General features: G+C 47.2%; 1 protein-coding gene across 4 annotated transcripts in view; it reads left to right on the top strand.

Annotated features, from left to right (window-relative positions):
- PLEKHO2 (pleckstrin homology domain containing O2) overlaps positions 1–19,674 on the top strand; it is a 42,575-nt gene extending 22,901 nt beyond the window's left edge. Inside the window, exons 6-10 of one of the 4 annotated variants that reach the window (XR_008468452.1) lie at positions 1,558–10,597; positions 10,982–11,219; positions 11,308–11,397; positions 11,469–11,689; positions 15,761–19,674. Coding sequence is in view for 1 of the 4 variants with exons in the window: in XM_054214516.1 (XP_054070491.1) it covers positions 1,558–2,796 (1,239 nt within the window). In the remaining 3 variants the exon portion in view is untranslated. Of the gene's footprint in view, positions 1–1,557; positions 10,833–10,981; positions 11,220–11,307; positions 11,690–15,760 lie in introns of those variants that run through there. The other 3 variants (XR_008468453.1, XR_008468451.1, XM_054214516.1) reach the window with 3 other exon arrangements.
- Positions 19,675–20,833: the final 1,159 nt, after the last annotated feature.

The following is a 20,833-nucleotide window of genomic DNA, read 5'->3' as shown; positions in this document are numbered from 1 at the left end:
ATTCGAGGGAAATTATCATCGTCATTTTCCTCTTCTCTTACTGTTCTCTTAAACTGTCTTTATCTCAACCCATGAGGTTTTTTTTCTTTCCCCTCCTTTTCTCCCTCTTCTCCCAACCCTACTGGGGGTGTTGGGGAGTGAGCGAGCGGCTGCGTGGTCCTAGTTGCTGGCTGGGGTTAAACCACGACATGGTCTTACAAATTCAGAATGAGGGGAAAGGGAGCGGACAGAGCCTGCAGAAAGATGCGTATCACGGCTGCTGGCTGCACTATCACGAAGGAAATGGGATGAACGATGCTTTTCAGTGTCAAAGCAGACCAGGTAAGGCCAGGTCAGGGCCAAGCTGCCGGGATGCAGCTCGCCTCCATTTCTCTGATGGGCTGGAAAGGCAAAGAGAGACTTTAACTAAACTCCCTGCACTGCAGGAGTCTGGCCTTGGCTGCAGCTACACCTTCGTGTGGTTTTGGGTTCCCTCGCACAGGAACCGTCACCACATTTCTCCCTTGGGGGCAGAGCTTACACGCTGCAATGTCTTTGCTAAGTCCATCCTTTTTAGGAAACCCCCCCTACTAGAGTGATTTGCACACAGCTTGTGGTTTGAAGGAGGTTTAACCAGCTGCAGCTTGGTCCCGGTAAGACAGGGTTGACATGAGGTTGGAGGAAGCAAGCAGAAGGCAACGGTATTACAATAGTATCCCTGGCCAAGTGGTCTGAAGATCAACTTATTTTATATGTTCGAGTGAAAATATGACAGTCCCAAAAGCAGAAGGCAGGCGTGCTTTGGGGTAAATGAAGGGGGTAGAGGGATCCAGCTACCACAGGATAAAGAGTTAAAATATGGCAGAGCTGACCACTTAGCACCGACAGGAAAACCAAGAAACAAGGTTATTGGGGAACAGGCTTTGAGACCTTCTTCTCAAAGGAAGTAGTAAAATAAGTTCTGTGCTTTTGTCCTAATTCTTGGCTGCTTATGGTTATTGGCTTTGATATTCTCATGCAAGTTGCTGCACTATTGGGCAGAAAATAACTCAGCAGGAAAACGCTCGTGACTTTCACAGAACGCGTTGGTCTGGGGGAAAAGTGGGGCTACGCAGGGGGGATGGAAGTGCTTCGCTCCATGCGTTCAAGATTTCCTGCAATGTACGTGATTTGACCCGACTTTCTTCTTTGTTGGGTGAAAGGTTTGGTATTTGTGATTACCATAGCTCATTAAATTTTAGTATAGTGGACCACATTGGGTTTCACTTATTAGATTAACGCTGGTAGAGCTGTGTGCTGCTGTTAGAGGGTAGCACAGGGTGATGCTGCATGGAAGAAGCACAAGCTTCATAGACTGCTCTTGAGCTATAAAAAAGCTGCTCTTAAGAGCACCGGTTTTGTTATCAGTCAGATTCTTCATGCAGTTTCAACAGATGTAAGTGTAAACGGGGTGGATGTGTGAAGCAGCAACCCCTTGCTTGCTGTGCTGGTTGTGAAGGTCTTGCACTTGAAGTTGAAGGATGGAGCACAGGACTGAAAATGGGAGAGATATTGAAAAAGTTCTCTCTTGTCTTTCAGGCTGCCAAGTCTACATCAGATGGTATCCTGCGACTAGATCTGGATATAGTAGACAATGGACCACCAAACTTTGATTCCCCTATCAGCGAAAGTGACAATGCACCACCTCAGAAAGAAACTCCAAAGCCACCTATGCCACCTACAAAACCCACTGGTACAAAAGAAAACCAAGATGCAGAGAACAATGTTCCTGACCAGGAACATAAAACCCCTCTGTCTCCTCCGATGCCTCCAGATAAGAAGCTTAAGGAAGGCATCGCATCAAAGGACAATGTAAATGCCAAGGAAGAGGACTCTGTAAGCCCAGAGGAGAATGTGGAAGGAACCCAAGCACCAAGTGAGGAGAACAGAGAGAACCTCATTGAGGTCAGCAACAAGGGCACAGCAAAAGCTCCAATTCCTCTTCCTAAGAGCGTGCCAGACAAGCTAAAAGTTGCTTGGGACCAACCAGTCTCTGAGCCTAAAACCACAGAAGACTTGAAATCATCAGGAGATAGTAGCAAAGACAACCTTGCTGAGATTGCTGCTGCAGATGTTACAAGGCCTCCTGTACCTCCTAAGGTTCTGTCAGAAAAAATGCTGGCCACAATGAACTCGAGCCATGGTGACCTGGAAGCTGGGGTTTCGGAAGACCTGGAGTCTGGCAGCTCCAAGCCCCCGGTGAACGGGATCTCAGCCAGCGAGGTAGCAGAGTCCCCATCCCCAGCAGTTGAAACTGAAGAAGGAAATGGGAGAACCTCTGCTGAGAAGGAACAGCAAATTTCAGCCGAAGAGACAGAGACTTCCTTAGCTACAGAAACAGGCCATGAGAGTGTCAATGCAACTATTGATAAGAAAGAGTCTGTAGAAAGCACTTCAGGTCTCAAACTTCGCAGTTCTTCTCTGGGAGACTTGCTGTCTGATTCCAAAAATACACAGAAAGTACATCCAAGCCAAGGTTTCCCCAAGGATTCCCATCACTGCTTAGCTAAAATGGAGGAGAAAGTTGCGAATGAAAGGGAAAAGGCAGAAAAACTTCTGCAGAAGGTTTTACGTGAAGGGTTGGAACAGGCCCAGGAGGGGAACGGACCCCCAGCGATGGCAGAGACATTGCTCAATGAGGCAGTAGAACAACTTCGGCAAGCTACGCAAGTTTTGCAAGAAATTAAAGGTCTTGGAGAACTGAAAAGAGAAGCAACACAGAAACAGAAAGAAAAGCAAAAGGATCTGGTGACTCTTTATAGGAGAAGTGCTCCCTGACATCCTCTTCAAAGCGACTTCTTTCTCAAAATCAAAGCTAAACATTTGCCATTTATGATTTGTACCATTGCTAGGCCAGTGTTTAAAAGGTGGTGTTTTGCTGTGCACACACCATGTTTATGGGACAGAATTGAGCTTTCAGTTATAGCATCTTTCTCTCTTTCTTCATGCTGTACGTACCAGTCTGGTTCTAATCCTTTTAGCACAGCAGAAGGTTACAGGACATTGTTTAAAAAATGTGAATGCTCTTTAAGGACTCTGTCCAAAGTCCTTTCAATGGATCAGGCCTTAAAAATTACTGGCAATCAAACCAAGCCAGATTTTTGAAAGGAGCAGAATGGCTATTCTAGCAAAAGCCCATGTCTATCTGTATTTACAGACAAGCAGATACCAGATTACACTGGCACCTATCTGGTTTTCCCAGTTAAATCGTTTAGGGATAAATGCAGTCAGTGTTTGTTCACTTGCTGGCGAGGTTTCCCAGACCACCTGGCCCGGTGACATCTAGGAACGTAAAGATAAATGTTTGAATCTTCTCCAAAGACACACGTAAAACCACATCGCCAGTTAAAAAGTGACCTCACACAGAGGCAAACAGAACTGGCCCACTCCTGACTACAAGTAGTGTCCTCAGACCTGAAGGTACTCATCTGAGTCTGGCTCTGCAGAGCTTTAGGTGTGCTGAGCGCTGCGTAAGTGAACGCAAGTCTCAATGCGTCATCGCCAGGCAAGTATTAATTATTCCCGTTTCATTAATAGGGAAATTGAGGCAAAGAGGTTACCCGCGGCCTTTGAAGGAGGCCATACTGAGGACCGTTGAATATTGAGGACTGTACCTATCTGGTAACTCTGAATCCCCTCATCATTGTTGGGTACAATTAGCCAGGTGTTTGGAGAACCTGGGTCCAGGAGATCCGCGGGAGCTTCCTAGGAGCGCTGTCATTAAGCAGCTTTAAGGATGTGTGTTCCCTTAGCTGTAGGCTTGCTCTCTGTGTTGTCTTTGGATGTTAACTGACAGGAGCATGCGTCAGGCAGTGGGTCTGGATGAGATCCCTCTTCCTATTTACCAGGTCTCTGCCTGCTGTGTCCTCGCTAGCCTGAGAGCCATGGTTTGGCACAGACGTCTGTAATTGGAGTACATGGAGGGAAAGACATTTTGCACGCACAACTTTGGGGCTGGTCCCAGGGGCTTAGGTATACTAAAATAAAAATGCATCGCTCCAGAAGGGTCTGAGGAAGGCATCGCAGAAGGCTCTGGCACAATTCCCGCAGCTTCCCTGCCCACCTGCTGAAAGCAACCACAGTTCCCGTGGCCTTTGGTGATTACAGCTGTCATCAAATCATGCCTTTGCACTGCGGCTGTATAGCCCTGTACCTGAGCTGGGCCTCCTCCCCTCTTCTCAGTAGCTGCTCTGAGGATAATCATACGACAGCCCAAAGGGCTTCTCCTTTGCTTAAGCCAGACTCTGGAAGCACAGAAAAGGGCGATCTTCCCAGTCTGGTTTTAAGGAGTGACATGCTACCTAAGCTTTTTTCTCTTGTTTGTCAGCTCTGCACTCTTAGTTCTCCCATTTCTTTTTCTTCTGTTCTTTCTTTTATGATTTCCCAGGTTCCACAAGGCTGCAATGAGCTGCAAACATCCTCCCAGCCCAGTAAAGCTTCATCTGAGCTTCTTCTTAGGCTAGGCAGCAGGCGCTTCAGGTCTGAGCACAGAAATGTTGGCTTTGGGCTTCTAAATACCCTGTTTTTCACCAGCTGGAGCCAGTAAGACAGGTAGTGGCTGGAACTGATGCTTCTGCCTCTTTTGATAAAACCAGCCTTGGTTTCAGTGGTCTGTCCCCTTTTCAAGTCAGCCATAGACATCGTATGGGAATTCACTTGTTATTCTCTCACGTGGAAAGTTCTACACAGTCAAACACTCAGGACTCAGGTGCCAAAAAGCTTTGCTTTGAGACAAAAAGTTTCCTACGTCCTAAGCCCGCTCCCAGGCGTGCAGCCTGGAGCAAACTCTGGATTTGTGTCATTTGCTGCTGTAGATTCAATGTGAACCATGGGTCTTATTCGCCTTTCCAGACATACTTAGGACAAGGGCTAATAACACAGACAACATTCAGTGCCTATCTGCTATCTAAATGTATTTTTCTGCATGTGCACTTTTGTTTACCGAACACTGTGTGGTATGAATGTGAGCTGTCAGAACCTGATGTGCACTGGAAGTCGGGGGACATCAGCTTCAGAGAGCAGGCAGGCTTTTGTAAGATGCAGTTCTATAACGAGAGATAAATTAGATGGGGGAGAAAAAAACAGTTCACACTAACAGGAATATACACAAACCAGGGCAAACTCTGGGTACAGGTTCATATCCCAAAGCTGAAGCCAGTCCTAAACTTCAGGATGGGCAAATCAAAGCCTGGAACTGAAAACCCAGGAGAATGGAAACAGCTTGTGGGAGAGCTCAGTCCCCTAATTTATATACGAATGCTTTTGCTCTCGCAGGTGTTTTCTTGTGGTGGTGTGTTCTGTGGATACCCATCTGGCAAAGCGCTGATGAAAATACCCAGACATCCCTATCTGTTACAGCCAAACCTACAGGATGTGCTTATATTTACTGTATATTTTTATGTTATACTGAATATTCTCCTGGATAAATGTCTGACATTTTACTGAATGCCCATCAGTGGGAATCTTAACAGATGAAAACCCCTGTATCTGTTAAGAAATGGGCAAGTTAAATCATTTTACAAGCTACAGCTAATTACTGTATTTGCTGTACTAACAGAATTTACTAGGTTTGTATTATGTCTTGTAAATAGGTATAACTTAAGTGGAATCTCCATAGCATCCAGTAATTCTACTGCTGAAAACGCTGTGTTAGAGACTCTTTGGTTTTAACTATTTTTTCTAATAGGGTTAGCAGTTTCATCCTAAAAATGTCTAGCCCAGCCGCAAGTCTGATTCACCTGGACTTTACAGGAAACGTGTTCCTTCTGCAGTTTTCTTCCCACTCGTTCTTCTCATTCTGGTCACGAGCCAGGCCCTGCCTAGGGCTGGAGAGTGGGTTCTCCTGCAACTGTTTTCTAAGGTGTTTTTACATGCTTCGCTGGAACTGGCAGCGCTGGTCAGAGTCAGAGACAGGATCCTGGTCTGCTCTGACCTCATATGTCAACTTCCATCTTCAGCGTACATCCTGCCACCATGCACTTTTTAAAAAAATATCCCTTTAAACTCACATTTAAACTTACATCTAATTTCTGGCTGCACTAAGGCTGGTTTTTGTGCCTGAAAACCCTCTGGGCATGGAGCGCTGGGGTGTGAGTCTGTGTTTTGGGCTGTGCCACCAGGTTACATGTCCGTGACAGGAAGGAAGTGAGTTTGCAAGCAAGCAAATGTGGATGACTATCTGAAAAGCAGCTGCTGCAGCCCATGGAAAGGCAGCACTTTGTCTCCTGCTTGTAAAGAGCTTTGAGATTTGGCAATAAAACCCCCTTTGAAATATCAGCTGTTTAAGAGCCATTTGTCCTAAATAGCAGGAAAGAGGAGCCACCAGGAGCAGTCCGTTGAGGCGTTGCTGTGGAGGAGGGTGCGTTGCACAGGCTGTGGTCAGGCTGGGCTGAGCGAGATGCTGTGCTAACCACAAGCCCAGAGGAAGAAGCGCTGGGGGCTGCGGCTGGCACAGAGCCGGACCTCCTGCTGTACACACTGCAGTTCCAGAGTCATCCCTCTCTGCCAGCTTGGCTGCCCTGGCCAGAAAGCACGGCCGAGGCCAGGATCTGCTCCTGCTCCTTCCGGAAAGCAGTGGGAAGCATCCTCACTGCTGGAGACCTCACCAAGTACAGGCTCCAGCAGTGCAGTCTGGGCTGCCCTTAACATCTTCGCGCTGACTCTCTGGTGTCTACAAAATGTTGAGCTTGCTCGGCAGCCGTCCCCTCGGTGGTGAGCAAGACCAGAGCCTTGTTCCTCTGCCCAGATGCCAGTAAACTACAGGAAAATAAGAAGCTGGTATCATAGCGACTGCTTCCTTTCTGCGAAAATTGGGTAGAAGCTGGTCAGTAGGTTCAAAAGTTATGAGGAAGCAGGGAAAGGAGCGTAAGTATACATGCCATCCTATTGCACAAGCTTGGCTTCATTTGGGTAAGAAAATATGCTTAGCAAACCCTCTAACCCCTTGCTGGGAAAGGGGCTGTTCCTCAAAGGAATCTCCAAGAGACAGGGTTGATTTCTACAGATATACTGTAGAGGAAGGCAGTCTCTTCCTCTCGTGCTAAGAAAACAGACAACGCATCATATTTTGGCCTTAAATTTTTGTTGGTAAGGAAGGGAAGTGTCTAGCACTAAGTGAAATATGATTAAAAAAACCATAAATGCCAACATACGTCGTATTGGCACATGAAGCATCTGCCTGACTGCTTTTAACTCAATGGACAGTCATGGATTACAGGTTTGAAGAGACAGTGTTGTTGTATAATCCGAAATAGAAAATGCAGGTCCTAGGTTTTCATCCAGTGATCCCGCAGAATGCAGTAACTTGCAACCCAAAAAGAGCAGGAAGAGCTCTTCCAGTCCCAGGATGCCAAAGGATTTACTACAGCATTGGCTCGTCTACTCTGATGACAAATTATTCTTGCTATTAAAAAATAAGTGTTTTATCTTAAATATGAGTCATCAACAGCGAAGCTCTCCAAGATTGCCCCTTTCCAGCTTAAGAGTTAGAAAATTTGCAGGCACAGAAGATATCCACTGTGTTTAGAGAATGGAGATCCCCGTTTTGTTATGCTATGCAAGTTTACATACTTCAGAAAGCCAGTGCTTAATTTATTCCAGGAAACTTAGTCTCTGTGTTCTTCTAGCACCTTACCTCATGGCTAAGCAACCCACAATATTCCTGTGACAACCACCAATGCGATGTTACAAAGCATTAACGATTTCATTCTCGGCAGCAATCCTGCTGTCTGAGCTCCGTGCGAGGTACTTTAAGCCATGTATTTTCCATCCCTTCCTGGGTATCGGAGACCCAGCCCCACCAGCTTCACTTCAGAGAGCAGCTGGAGGTTTAGCCCTCGTATCTCCTGCTGTGCAGCCTTAGTCCCTTCTGCCTCAGCTAGCCCGGCTTGGCAGTTCAGAGCTTGTAAAACACAATATATGAGGAAACAGTGAAGCGATCCTACCTTAGTGCATCTTTACTAGAGATGATACATAAAGCGCATGTATTCGCGTCTATAGGAAAAAGAAGAAAACTTCGGTGAATATTGCAAAATCCCACTTGTAAGAAGTTATTACAGGAGGCATGACTGTCAACAGCTTATCACATCCACTGGGTAAAAGGAAAAAAAACCAAAGTTGGCTTAATTTGCATCAAAGAAGATTGAAGACTTCTATTTAGAAAAGTCTTCCAGGCCCAGGGTGAATGTATTCTAGAATGGGATCCGCAGTGGGATCTCCATCACTGGGATTTCTTAAGAGCAGCTATGCGGGGAAGGTGGGTATATCTCACCCTCTTCTGCACAGAAAGGTGGGTGAAACTGTTGCCCAAGGTCCTTCCCAGCCATATGGTTTGCGCAGGACACAGGCAGAAGCCTCAGCAGCCAGACTCAGGGGCTAATAAAGCCCACAGGCTACTCAGGCTTTTACCCCTGTTTTCCCTCTGGCTGGGGAGCTGTGGGATGCTAAACGCGCTGTCCTAGAAATCCCCCGCAGACCCAGCTCACACCTCCTCAGCCTGGCCTGCTCTCCCCAGCTTTCTTTTCTGCTCCAGACTTCAGTTCTCCTTTCTCCCCACTTTCCCATCTCATGCCCCTCCTCTGCCAGAACAACCGATTCCTGGAAAGCTCGGTGCTATGTTGATAGAAGCTGTCCATAAGTTTTGTTGTCCTGCTGCCAAGAAAACCTCCTTACCCCTCACCCCCATCGGATTCACGAGCCAGCTTCTACATCCCCATGGGGGATAAATTTACGCTTTGGAATGTGGGCATTTCTCAAAGTCAGGAAATGAATTTTAAAATTATTTGCTCAAAATAAATGAATGAATGGAATCAAAATGCTGGGAACCCAAGCTAGAACTACTTTCTTTTTTTTTTGACTAACAACACTATTGGAAATTTTTTTATAGCATCTTCCAATAGATGGAAACTTCAAGATGTTTTGTGGCCATGAATGAATTCCACCTCGTAGTGCATCCGGGAGAGACAGTGGAGCTTCTCCCCCTGCAGAATGAAGGCAAAGGCCCAGAGCATTGAAGAGCTGGGCTCCAAACCCATTCTTCTGCAGCAGATAGATACTTTTATTTTTAATTGATGCAGTAGTGACATTTTGCAGGAAACATTAGATGACCTGAACGTTAGATAACCAAATGAAGTGCTCCTAAAAAGAACAAACCAAAAAAAAAGCCGATTCTGAGAATTTGTACTTTGAAGACTATTCTAACCCTCAGTGGGGATAGGAATGGACCTCCAAATCCTGCTTTCTTTCAAGGCCAGGTTGGATGGGGCTTTGAGTAACCTGGTCTCGTGGGAGGTGTCCCTGCGCATGGGAGGGGGTTGGAACTAGATGGGCTTTACGGTCCCTTCCAATCCAAACCATTCCAGGATTCTATGCGGGATATGACAGTTAAAGAACTATTGTTGCTACCCCGTAAGTGGATAAGACGTACTGTGCAAATACTACAGATAGCTGTTAAATCTACCATATTGTTCATTTAAAATGAGAATGAAGAACTTGGAGTATTTTTGAGATGTTCCGGGGGGAAAGACAAAGCCACCTGGAGCAGAGGCTGCAAGAGCTTGTACTGGAGAAGAGGTAAGAGGTAGGAAGAGGGCAAGAGGTGGGGAGGCAATGCTAATTTCTGTCTCCCATGCTTGGGTAAGGATGTGACATACACGCAACGCAAACCGATCCAAACTCTCCTTCCCTCAGAACTACACAGCAGTGTCACACCCGGAAATGCGGATATTTGAAAGCTGGTTACTGGCTTTCCCTTACCCCTTATTGAAACATTTAATTCCCTCTTGGTCCCTAAATATTTTCAGATGCTCGGCGAAGTTTTTAACTATATTAATATTTTTCCCTCCCACCCCAAAAAACTCAAGTAGTTTTGGAGGAAATTTATTTTTTCCTTCCGGAGAAGCCTACTTTGCACAGAAAGAAATGCTTCTTAAAGGAGAAATGCTAATCAGTTTTAGATGCAAGTTATCTAGCACACCACCACACACTGGGGTATTTATCACTGAAATTGATAAAACATTAGAAGATCTCCAGAAGCCCAACATGACTAACCCAGCATCAAGCCAGCATGACTAACTGGGCTAGAATCTGTGCAAACAAAACTGCAAGTTCCTCTGCTATTTCATTCCTAACAAGAAGTCAGTTTTGAAATACTGGCAAAACACTCCGGGTTTGTTTAGACCACATCACCATGACAGCAAAGCGCTGCCCAGCTCTTCGTGTATTGTACGCCTTCGCAAGAAACAGTGGTGAAGGGGAAATGAAGCTCAAAAGAAAAAAAACATGGCCAGATGTCATATGGGAGATCACAAGAGATACAGATTTGAGCGTACATTCTCCAGTGACAGTCCCCAGCATGTAGATAACCTTCCCGTCCAAGCAACCGAGCCTCTGATCAGCTCTTTCTCTGGAGCAACGCTGAATTTTCAACAGCACGGGTTGAATTTCCTCAGCGAGGCAAATAAATTCCACTTGTTTTCGACTGCCAAGAACTAATGAACTTCTGAAAGGTCGTCAGTTCAAACAATAGTATGTATTCGAATGACAGGATTGCTCTCAGCCGCACTTCTGCCTTTCTGTCCAGGTGGGTTCAAAACCACCCACCTCCAACGGTGGAATCAGGGCCTCATGGGAATTGCTGGCAAGAAATTTTCCAGCAAAACATTTTCAGGGCAAAACAGCAACCCGAACCTGTTAACAGGGGCCTACAGATTTGGAAAAGTGTCTTGGTTTAAACAAATGTACAAAAAAAGCTTTGAAAAGTTGACATTTCAAAAGGGGAGAGTTTTGCTCTGCAGCATGAAAACACAATTTCAACATTTTAGTTAATTTACAGTGTTTTAGGTAATTGACCCTAAGAGTTTTTATAAGTATGAAATTACATATTTTGATGGAGCTCATGTGATTGCTTCCTGTCTGCTTACAGAGGTGTTCAAAAAATCTAATTTTTTTTCCTTGCTCTCAATAGGGGAAGAGAACTCAAACCCTTGGGAAGGCTGAGAAGATGGGAAAGCTCTTTCAGTCCGTCTCTAGACAGAGAGAACAGGATTCCTCTGCGTTTCAGTCCTCAAAATGGGGCACAGGGATCCACCCTAGCTCCGCTGTGCCTGTTCCCTCCAAGAAGCATCATTTCATCCCCAGGTGATCCAGTCACACCACAGGCTGTGGTCCATTTGTTTTGGCTCAAGACAACAATAGCTGCACAGGTACAAGGTTCAGGTTTTTTTTAATTGCGTCTGTTATTGCCCAGTGAGAAAATGCCAATTTCTCAAGACAATCACATTAAACTTACAGATGTCAAAAGAAGCAGTGCCTAGAACTTCTTTAAGGAGCCTGGTGTCATTCCTGTAAGAAGTTTGCGTTCAAGAGTGTCATGTTCTTCTGGTAAGTTGCTTGTTTGGAATTAAAGTATTTTCAGCGCTAAGCACAAGAGATGTAAATTCAGGGGTTTGCAGCCACAGCCACCATTCCTATGGAACAGAAAGAGCACAGGCTGCTCTCTACAGCTCTGCACGCTCCTGCTCCGCTCGTTGTGACAGAGGCAGAGGACAACCTCCGCAGCAGCCCTGTCCCGCTTAGACATTGCCCCCGTGGACTACGAGACATGTCAGCAGAACAGAAGGAATTCTTCGGCCTCCAAATCCGGACCCTTGGAGGACCCTTCGCATTCACCACGGTGAGTAACAGCAAATTGAAACGCAGCCACTGCCTACCCCGGTTTCCTGGCATTTAGCAGGCACTTGGGACGGCTGATTATCACCAGTCTTGTACTACCCAGAGCTCCCGAATCCTGCAACGGACTTTTTTAGGGAAGAACATGGTATCTGCATGCGATCCCATTAATACCACGGGAACAGCATCTCGGTTTGAAGATGTAATGTCCACACACTGGTTCTGCACAATTGCATTGATGAGGGCAGCCAGCCCTTTGGGGTTTGACCCCAATTTCTGGATGCAGCAATCACTAGCAAACAACAGAGGCCAACAGTTTAATATTTCCTTTTTTTTGAGCGGCTAGGTGCTCCACTGAGTTACTGTGGCTGTAACTGAGCTGTGTTACAAGCCATCTCCAACAAGAAGGCACTGGAGCAGGAGGTAATTGAGGGTTGGCTCCCGGAGGGAATTTTCCCTTAAAAGGATAACTACATTGTCATGATGCAACCAGCTTGCTTCCACTGCCCGCAGAGCTTTTTGCAAAGGCGGCTGCCAGAGCTGGGGGCGGTGGCGAGTATTAACAGCAGACAGCAAGGAGCAGCAGGGCAGTGGCTGCTCCTTAAATGCTACAGGAACTCTGGCCTCTCTCGGCCATGCTCTCCCGTGAAGGGCAGAATGACATGCAGGCAGTCCCAGAAGGTCACTTCAGTGCCACGTAACAAGAGGCCAACTCCTGCCATCTGCTCAAGGTAAAAAGAAACCTCAGCAAGGGATTGCAACCAAAGAAACCAGCCTCACAAGAAGCGCTTGCACTCAAAAATCAGCAATATTTTCAGAGAGGGGCAGGCAGGATGCCAGCTGAAAGCATACCAAGGCCGCACAGGATTTTTTTCCGATTAAATATGTTTCCACCAGAAAATAACTGAAACCCCAGCTTTTCATTTGAGAGTCCACGGAACAATTCTGATCAAAGCTCTTTAGATGAGATCAAGGCAAATGGCGAGAGAGCAGAACCTTAGAGCGGCCTCTTGCGCAGCAGCAGACAGTGCTGGGAAGGGAGAGCCAGGTTTGAGGCCAAGCTCTCCCCTGCAAGACTTTGACCGGTGACTTGAACCTTGAACCTCAGGTTCCCACAACCCAGAGGAAACTGCCTTAACTCTGACACAACCCCTGCCCCAGACCCAAAATCCCTCCCTGTCCTCTGGACAGCCCACCCACCTGGAGCTTTGCACTGTGCTCTCCAGTGCAGTTCGGGAAGGGCCGCACTGTGGTTTTTACACGGAATGAGGCTAAAATAGGAAAGGCTGGGTTTGGCCCAGCTGTAGCGGCAGGCACCGGTTTCCACCTTACAGCTAAAGCCTCCTATGCAGATCTTGGGTGAGGTTTTCAAATCTGACTCATGCTCGTGCGGTCTCTAACACAGAACAACCCACCCATCATGCTGCAAGAGAAGAAACCAGGACCCAGTGTTTCCCTGCACCCTGATGAGCAGATAAAATATGCACAAGTGAGCAACAGCCAGGTCTCAAGTGAGCAGAAACTCCTGAGCTGGCAGAGCAACAAGGGTCTACACAAAGTAAAGCACCATCCCTTCCCCCGAGGACTGGCAGCCTACGGAACCCCAAGCAGCTCTACTCCTTATATTGCAGTGGGGAGTCAAGGCATGGGACAGAAGCCCAGAGAGCTGCTGAGACAGATTCCAGGTCACCAACAAGCCATTGTCACTGGAAGCAGGATCTCCTAGCACTGAGCACCTTGAAGAGGCAGACCACCAGCAACTCTCTCCAGACCACAGAGGTCAGCTCAGGAGCTGCAGTAACTCTTTAGCCGATCCCAGTTCTGCCTGGTGTTTGCTCCATCTGGTCCCAGCCCGTTGCTGGGAAGTGTCTGCTTGAAATAGTTCCATTTCGGGAACTCCACAAGCAGCCGTGGAGATTCAGCACACTTCCTCTTAGCTTTAGGGGTGGAAAACTTTACTTTCTAATCAGTATTTCTCTGTAGAGAGAATAATTAAAAGCTTCAGCACGATAAGTGCGTTAGGGCCCATAAACAGAAACTCATCCACAGATTAAGAGCAGAAAGCTGGAGAATTACAGGTGTCTACAGGCACAGACTGGTTGCCATTTGGCTTTCCCTTTCTATGAGTAACGGCATGAAAATGAGTCAGGCTCTATGGCTGAGTCACAGCAAGTGAATATAAACTTCCTCTTCAGACCAGGAGAACCTGGGCAGGTGGAGGAAAAGCTCTGTCTATTCTTCTGCCCTAGAGAAACACAGCACAGTTCATCCGTGGAGTTGCTCCAGGGTCTGGGATCTGCAAGCTTGTCCCAAAGGACGACCCTGTGTTGGAAACATGATAAACATAGGACAACATCTGCCTTCTGTTTCCTGTGCTCTGTACAGATTATCTCGCTCTATAGATAACTCTGTCCTTCTCAAAGAGAAAGCTGGGGTTTGTGCTTTTTAAACGTCTGCTGAGACCAGCTACAACTTGAATCAGCTCATTCTAGATCTGCTCCCAGACCGCGTGCATCGTCACATCTCAGCATCATCCGCTAGGCACTCAAGCAATGTGATTACACCTCTGCCCGGGGTTGTTTGTTCCCTCATCCCTCCTTCTATGAGCACATGTCACTGAAGCCAGAAGCAGGATGGGCAAAGCGTTCTTTGCACGCACGCGTGCTCTCTCCACACACAGAGCAGAGCTGACGCCCAGCTGAGCTCCCCCACCTCCTCTCCACTGATGTCATTATTTTCCATGTTGTTTGTTGCGACCAGAAGTGAGGAAGCCCCAGGAACGCAGCAGCCCGTGTAGGAGCTGTTTCTGCACCGAGCATCAGCAACTCCAGCAGCAGACTTTAAAGGGAAGCCTGGTGGGCAGTGGGCTGCAATAAAATAAAAGTCATCAGGCTGCGATTTGACATGAGCAGAGCTCCTTGTAAAGCACATGACTCCGGCTGCTATCCTGGCCCCCTCCCCCTGCCTCCAATTCCAAGACCATGAAATTACTTATTAGGCTTGGAACAACACTCTTTCGGTGCACTTGCATGTGGCTTGAGGCAGAGACAGATGTTTCAGGCTCTGGAAGAAAATTGCTGAGAGAGAGAAATTAAATGCTTCCAAAGCTGCAATGCTGCCTCCTAACAGTGTGCCTTCCTGCTCCTGCTGCCGTCTGTGGTTTACCATGGGATCAGAGAAAAAGGGAGCCATGGCATCACAGCTTAGCGAGCCTTTGCTTCCACTTTGCTTTTATTAAATGCTCAAACACAAGATTTTTTTTGTTTCACTTGAAATTTTGCATTGAGTCCTACAGCATGACATAAGAGCAGCTCAGGGCTGTGCCTCTGGCAGTAGGATTCAGCACTTTAGGTTTATGGTGATAAAATCCTACATTTCAGCTGCACTTTTGTCCTGAAAAAGGCAGGGAAGAGATTGCCTTTAGGAGCCAGACAGTCCTCAGAGGCCCAGGAAGCAGAAGATCCTCCCTCTTTTTATACATGCAGGAAAGAGAGAATAAAAACATTGCCTGCAGGCATGTCAGCAAGGGGATTAGGATTCAGTGTCCGATTATTGTTTGGTTTATACAATGCAGCCGTTCCCACCTCCCCTAACCAAACACTTGCTCAGCTAACCATCGCATTCAAACCAGGGAGGGTCGTCACACCAGCTCCATCACACCATTTCTCTTCTCAAATACAAGAAAAATTATTTTCTGCCCTTTAGATCCCTCCCTGCTACACTTGCTTTCCTTCACACAGTAGATGTTTTAAGAGCATACTGGTCTTGTATTCCTGGTTTTGAAAGACCAGCCTCCACTCTTTCAGTAAGGTACACAGTTCAAAGCAGGGCCAGGATGACCACTGGGACCTGATCTTCACTCTGAGATGGAGGTTGTCACACCAGTAATCTTCCAGCTGCTGGTCAAACCTGGGACTCATGCATTAAGAGAGTTTGAACACAATGGACTCATACAGACCTCCTTCAACAAAGCAAATATCCCCCCCATACAGTATTTTTCTAAGATACAATTTGGGTACTTAGTGATACTTGTGATACTTAGCAGGTGTTTTTTGCTCCTCATGTATTCCTGCAGGATAGATGTCAGCCCAGTTCTCCACAGCTGAAAGGAGAATATACTGAGTGGGAAGATGCAGTGAACTCGTGTCAGCAAGCTCTATGTGAAGGTCAGGGATCAAGAGGAGTGACATAATCATCAGGAACAACCCTGGCGACAGTGCTAATTGAGTGTAAGCTTCACTTTCAAAGCTACATAGAAACTTAAGCCCATTTATCTTTTCAAGGGATTTAAAGGCCTATCGGCTTTGGGAAGTGAGAGTGACAGGAGAGGGAAGTTCAGAATCACCAGTTGAGACTTCCAGTTGCTGTTAACGTGGATTGAACTGGATGTGTCAACCCCGCAGCAGCATCCTGCCAGGCAAGACTCACTCACCCACCCTCTGACATTTCCTGGCTTCCTTGAGACTTTTCCTTAAAAACAAACAAACAAACAAGCCAACCCTTCAATTTCTCTAACATGTGATTTCCTCCCGATCCCATAATACTGGATTATTCCTAAGCCTAGACAGAGAACATAATTTTGTGATCCAGGCTGCTTCCTGAGCTAGGAGCAACAGCTCTGCTGAAATACCTCATTCTGCGTTGTCTGAAACACTGCACAGGATGAGCAGAGTCTGGGAAGAGAGGAAAAACGGAATTAGAGGCTCGTGAAATGGACACTGACAAAAACCTGAAGCATCGAGCTCCCTCAGATGCCGTCTGTGTTTAATCCAGTCATCAGACAGTCTCTGTTTAACTGAATATTTAACTTCAGAATTGGGCCTGAATTATTATTGGCAAAGCTTCCAAGCTCCACAGGTCCCTCTAACAAGCTGTTCCTCTGTGGAAGCCTTGCAAGGAGATGAATACAGCCTTTGAGGAAAGTGCTGGATCCCTTCTCAGGCTTCCAGAGTGGGTTTGTGGAGTCCCATTAGGTGTCCAGCGTTTCTGAAAGCTTCATATACTGACTGTTAGAAGCTACAGGGCTGATGTTTGTGTGCATTGCTGGGATGTTCCCCGAGGAGTTTTGGCTCTGCAGCATGTCACAGCAACAGAATTATCAAAGAAAGCACCAAAAATAACCTAGTCTACAGGACAACTAAATGCCTGGCCCAGACAAAAAACAAATAAGACGGTGCCACACATGAAGCCATGTAGCCAGACCTCTCATGTGGATTCTGTTCTAATGGGACATACCTGGAAGCACAGTTTGCAAGCCAGGACTCAGAGCTGGTACAGTTAGTCCCTTTCATACCCACAGCGGGGACATAAAGCAGCACAAACATACAATTCCTCATGGCATCAACAGCAGCCGTGTACCTCAGTGCCCAAAGGATCTGGTGCAGGTGCTGCCATGCAGAGCCCATGGTTGCTATCAGCACATTGTGCTGTTTGACACCCGGTCGTGTAAAAACAGTCCATCGGCATTGAAAGAGGAACGTAGTCATCCCCTCTCCCGTGCCATATTCAATTTCCTGACTATGGCAGCATATGCCAGAAAAAGACAATCCTCCAGGGCTGGAGGCTGTCGCCCGAGCCAGGCTCCCCCACTGCGGGCAGCTCCGGGGAAGCAGAGGCTTGTCTTCCTGGACTAAAGGTCGCTGCAGGCAGGAGGAATCACCTTCCAGTTTTGCTTCCAAAGGGAGATTATAAATTAAAGTCCAATTTGCTAAACCTTTAGGTAAGCAACTGTTTCTGCATAAACACATACTGGGTTTGTGGGCTGTATTACATGGCTAGCTGCAAATCTGACTGACCTTAAAATCACAGTGTATACAACTAAACCAGAGAGCAAACAGAGCCACATTTTAAAATGGAATGGATTTAAGCAGCCTGACTCATGATTTTTGAAAGCTGGAGATTGAAAATAACGATTATCCTAAACTAACACATAAAAATTACGCATGCAAGGTAGGAACACAAGACACTATGCCAGAGAGCTTCACTTCTAAGTGAAAAAGAGCACGTAGCTGGCTTAGCTAAAATTATTCTTCAAGTGAAATAAAGTCGAAGACTTTAACACCTTGCTGAAGATGGAGTCAATATCAGGATTATATTGCAAAAAGAGCTCAAATTACCACCTCTCCCTGTCATTCGTTATGCTACAACATTAGTGGAAAAATCCAAAAGCTCTTTTAGGTCTGTTAGCTAATAAATGGATCCCTAGGCAAGTGTTCAGCATCGTAAATAAATCCTTGCTGCATTCTGTACTTGGTATCAGCAGAAAGTCTTCGTCCCTTCCACCCCTGGACACATACCTATTTAGTAAGGACAGAAGGAACTGCCTACATTGCTTTTTTTTTCTCCCCACTGGAAACGCCCAAGCCCACAAACAGACATGAACTTTCAGTGCATCTGCACTACTTCTCCTCCAAGGTTGGCATTAAGCAGCAGAAGAGCCGGAGGTGATCAGTCCTGTCTGATTCAAGCTCTGGAAGAGGTGCAGACAATGACATTAACAGCGCCAGGTTAAATCCGGACAGCTTCCCATCCAAGGATCTCTTACAGCGTAACAAAAGACTAGCAAGAGCCAGAGGTCGTACCCAAGGCTGGGAGGTACCGTACGTCCGTATAAGCTGGGATTATTCTCGCTCTGCCCTATTCAGGCCTGTTTCCCCAGCCCCCAGGCACTAGGGTGCCCAGTGGGAAAGGGCTCAGCCCTTCTCAGTCATTCCTGCTGGCGCCAGTCCAATTTGGCTAAAGACACTTAAATATTCATCGAGAGAGAGCAAGACTGCGTCTCGCCGCGCCGGGTGCACAGACTGCCCTCCTGGGAGACGGGACACCTGCCTTCTCCACTCCCTGCTCCATCAAATCATTAATTATTTAAAATAACAGGAAAGAGCAAGAAAAACGCTCCATACCAGACATGCTCGCAGCCTGCTGTTTGCAGTACTCTCTGGAGTCTTGTGGAGACCAGGGTTTGCTTCTCCCCTCCGGCAGAAGCAAGGATCAAACCTAGCTTTCCCTCTTCCTTAGGGAGGATGCTCTACCCACTGGGCTATTGTACATAAGAAAGGCTTCCCCTTTATCCAGACAGACCTTATGTTTGCTTTTCCTACTGGAGAGGTTTTTTTTTTTTAAATTCAATTTGAATAAAAGAAAAACAAAACACAAATCCAAAGCTCTGAGACCAGCAGCTAGCCATAAACCCCCACACTCAAGAGCTTAGGGTTTACCTCCCCGTTTCACAGCCGGACAGGCCAACAAGCCCTTCTTGTGGTCCCTGCAGCGGGCCAGCTGCTCCAGCACGGTGCTTGGTGACAGAGACCGTCGTTAGGGGGCTTCAATGGGATGGAAACCACCAGCTCAGCCCTGCTGCTCCCTGCCCTGAAGATAGCTCTGGTGTGGCTGTGCCCACAGAGGGATGTTTCTGAAGTAGCAGAGGGTCTCCGCGTCCCCTCACTGACACTGCCTGCCTCCCTGCATCTCCCACCAAACGCGCCCCACACCGTCTCACAGGAGCAGCTGTCCTGGTTTGAGCAACACAGGACTAATTTCTCTACTAATGCTTGGGAAAATTGCACTTTTAGAAGACTCTAGTGACTGAATTTGTGAAAATATTTACTTTATAGCCAGCTATGCTATGTGGCATTCAAGGTCTCAGTGTTTGCAAGCCTTGCCCGGTGCAAGGATGAAACAGAGCAAAACCTGGGCACTTGACCCAAGCTGCCCAACAGGATTATTCATACCATGAATGTCACATTCTATATAAATTAGAAAGTTTGCTGTGTAGTGCTCTCTCTCCCTTGATGGCAGCGGTCCAAAGAACTTATCACCCTGATGCCAGAGCCCTGAGCCCTTCCCTTCCTCCCGAAGCCGCAGTGCTCACACATCCGACATTTGCTGTCCCCTGCTGGGAGCGCACAGCTTCCTGCCCATAGAAGGGGCTCAGTATGATCCTTGTCTATTTTATATTGGTATCGGATCAATAATGGTTCTTTAGTATTATTAATGTTAATTATTTAGTCTTATCCTATTAAATCCTATTAAATATTTCAACCCTTGTGTTTCCTTGTTTGTCCCCAGTTCCCCTTCCTGGGTGGGGAGGGATCATCGGGTGATAGAACATTTGTCTAAATAACAAGAAATTGTTGTGGGTTTCTCAAACCATAACAGCAGCATGGACCTGCACAAGGGTCCCCGGGACAGGGGTGTCCCTCAAAACTGTCCTGAGCCCAGGGAACAGCCCCATCTGCACCCTGGAGTACATTGCTCGTGCTGTTTATCGTGGCAGGTGAACAGCACGGGCACCCTCATGTGGTCGCCGGCATGAGCGTGTGCTCGCCGCCAGAACCCGCAGTACTGCGAGGGTGGAGGGCATGGGGAGAGTCCTCCAGGGAGTCCTGCTGAGGGCTCAGAGGGGCCCATGACAAGGACCAAGTCTGTAGGCCAGCATGGTGCAGGGAGGGAATACAAATCCGATGTCACCTCTCCTATCCAGAGGCCAGCAGCAGAGAAACCCCCCTTCTGCAGTCTGCTCGCCTTTGCTGTCCTGGCCACTGGAAAGCCACACACAGGAGAAACCAAAGTCCTACCATGATTTAAGCTCCTGTCTCCCAGTCCTGCACATCCTGGGTTGGCAGAACAGGTTAGTCCTTTCTCCTCACACCACCTTCCCATCCATCTGAAGACCAAACAACAGCATTTACTCAATCGACCCAAGGCCGTCACTCAACGTGTCATCCCATATCCGTGGCAAGACTTGAGTGCATGCAAGCGAACGCAGGAAAGGCCAGAAAATGCACGCAGTGGGGAACACCAGTGTGCCACACTTGCCCTGATAAATTAGATACGGGGAGAAAGCTGTGGGGCCAGACCCACACCAGAGACCTCACAGCGGCTGCACTGAAATGGCTGTGGCAGAAAGGGGGGTCCCTGTGTGCCTCCAGGAAAGATTTGCCGCCAGAACTACTGCCTTGTCCTTCGTGAAAAGGCAGCGGCACCTCTCCAGCCTGGAGACGGACAACATGGACAGGACCAAGCACCCAGTTTTGTGATTTTTTTTTTTTGGTCTGTTTTGGACCTTTTTTTTTTTTCTGCCTACCTCAGACCTCCCCGAAACAGATCTGATTCTCCCCCCAACCTCAGTTCAGCCACTGCTTGGTGC

The sequence above is a fragment of the Rissa tridactyla genome, chromosome 9 (assembly GCF_028500815.1).
Source record: "Rissa tridactyla isolate bRisTri1 chromosome 9, bRisTri1.patW.cur.20221130, whole genome shotgun sequence".
Classification (NCBI taxonomy): domain Eukaryota; kingdom Metazoa; phylum Chordata; class Aves; order Charadriiformes; family Laridae; genus Rissa; species Rissa tridactyla.
This window is presented reverse-complemented; position numbering and strand designations above follow the sequence as displayed.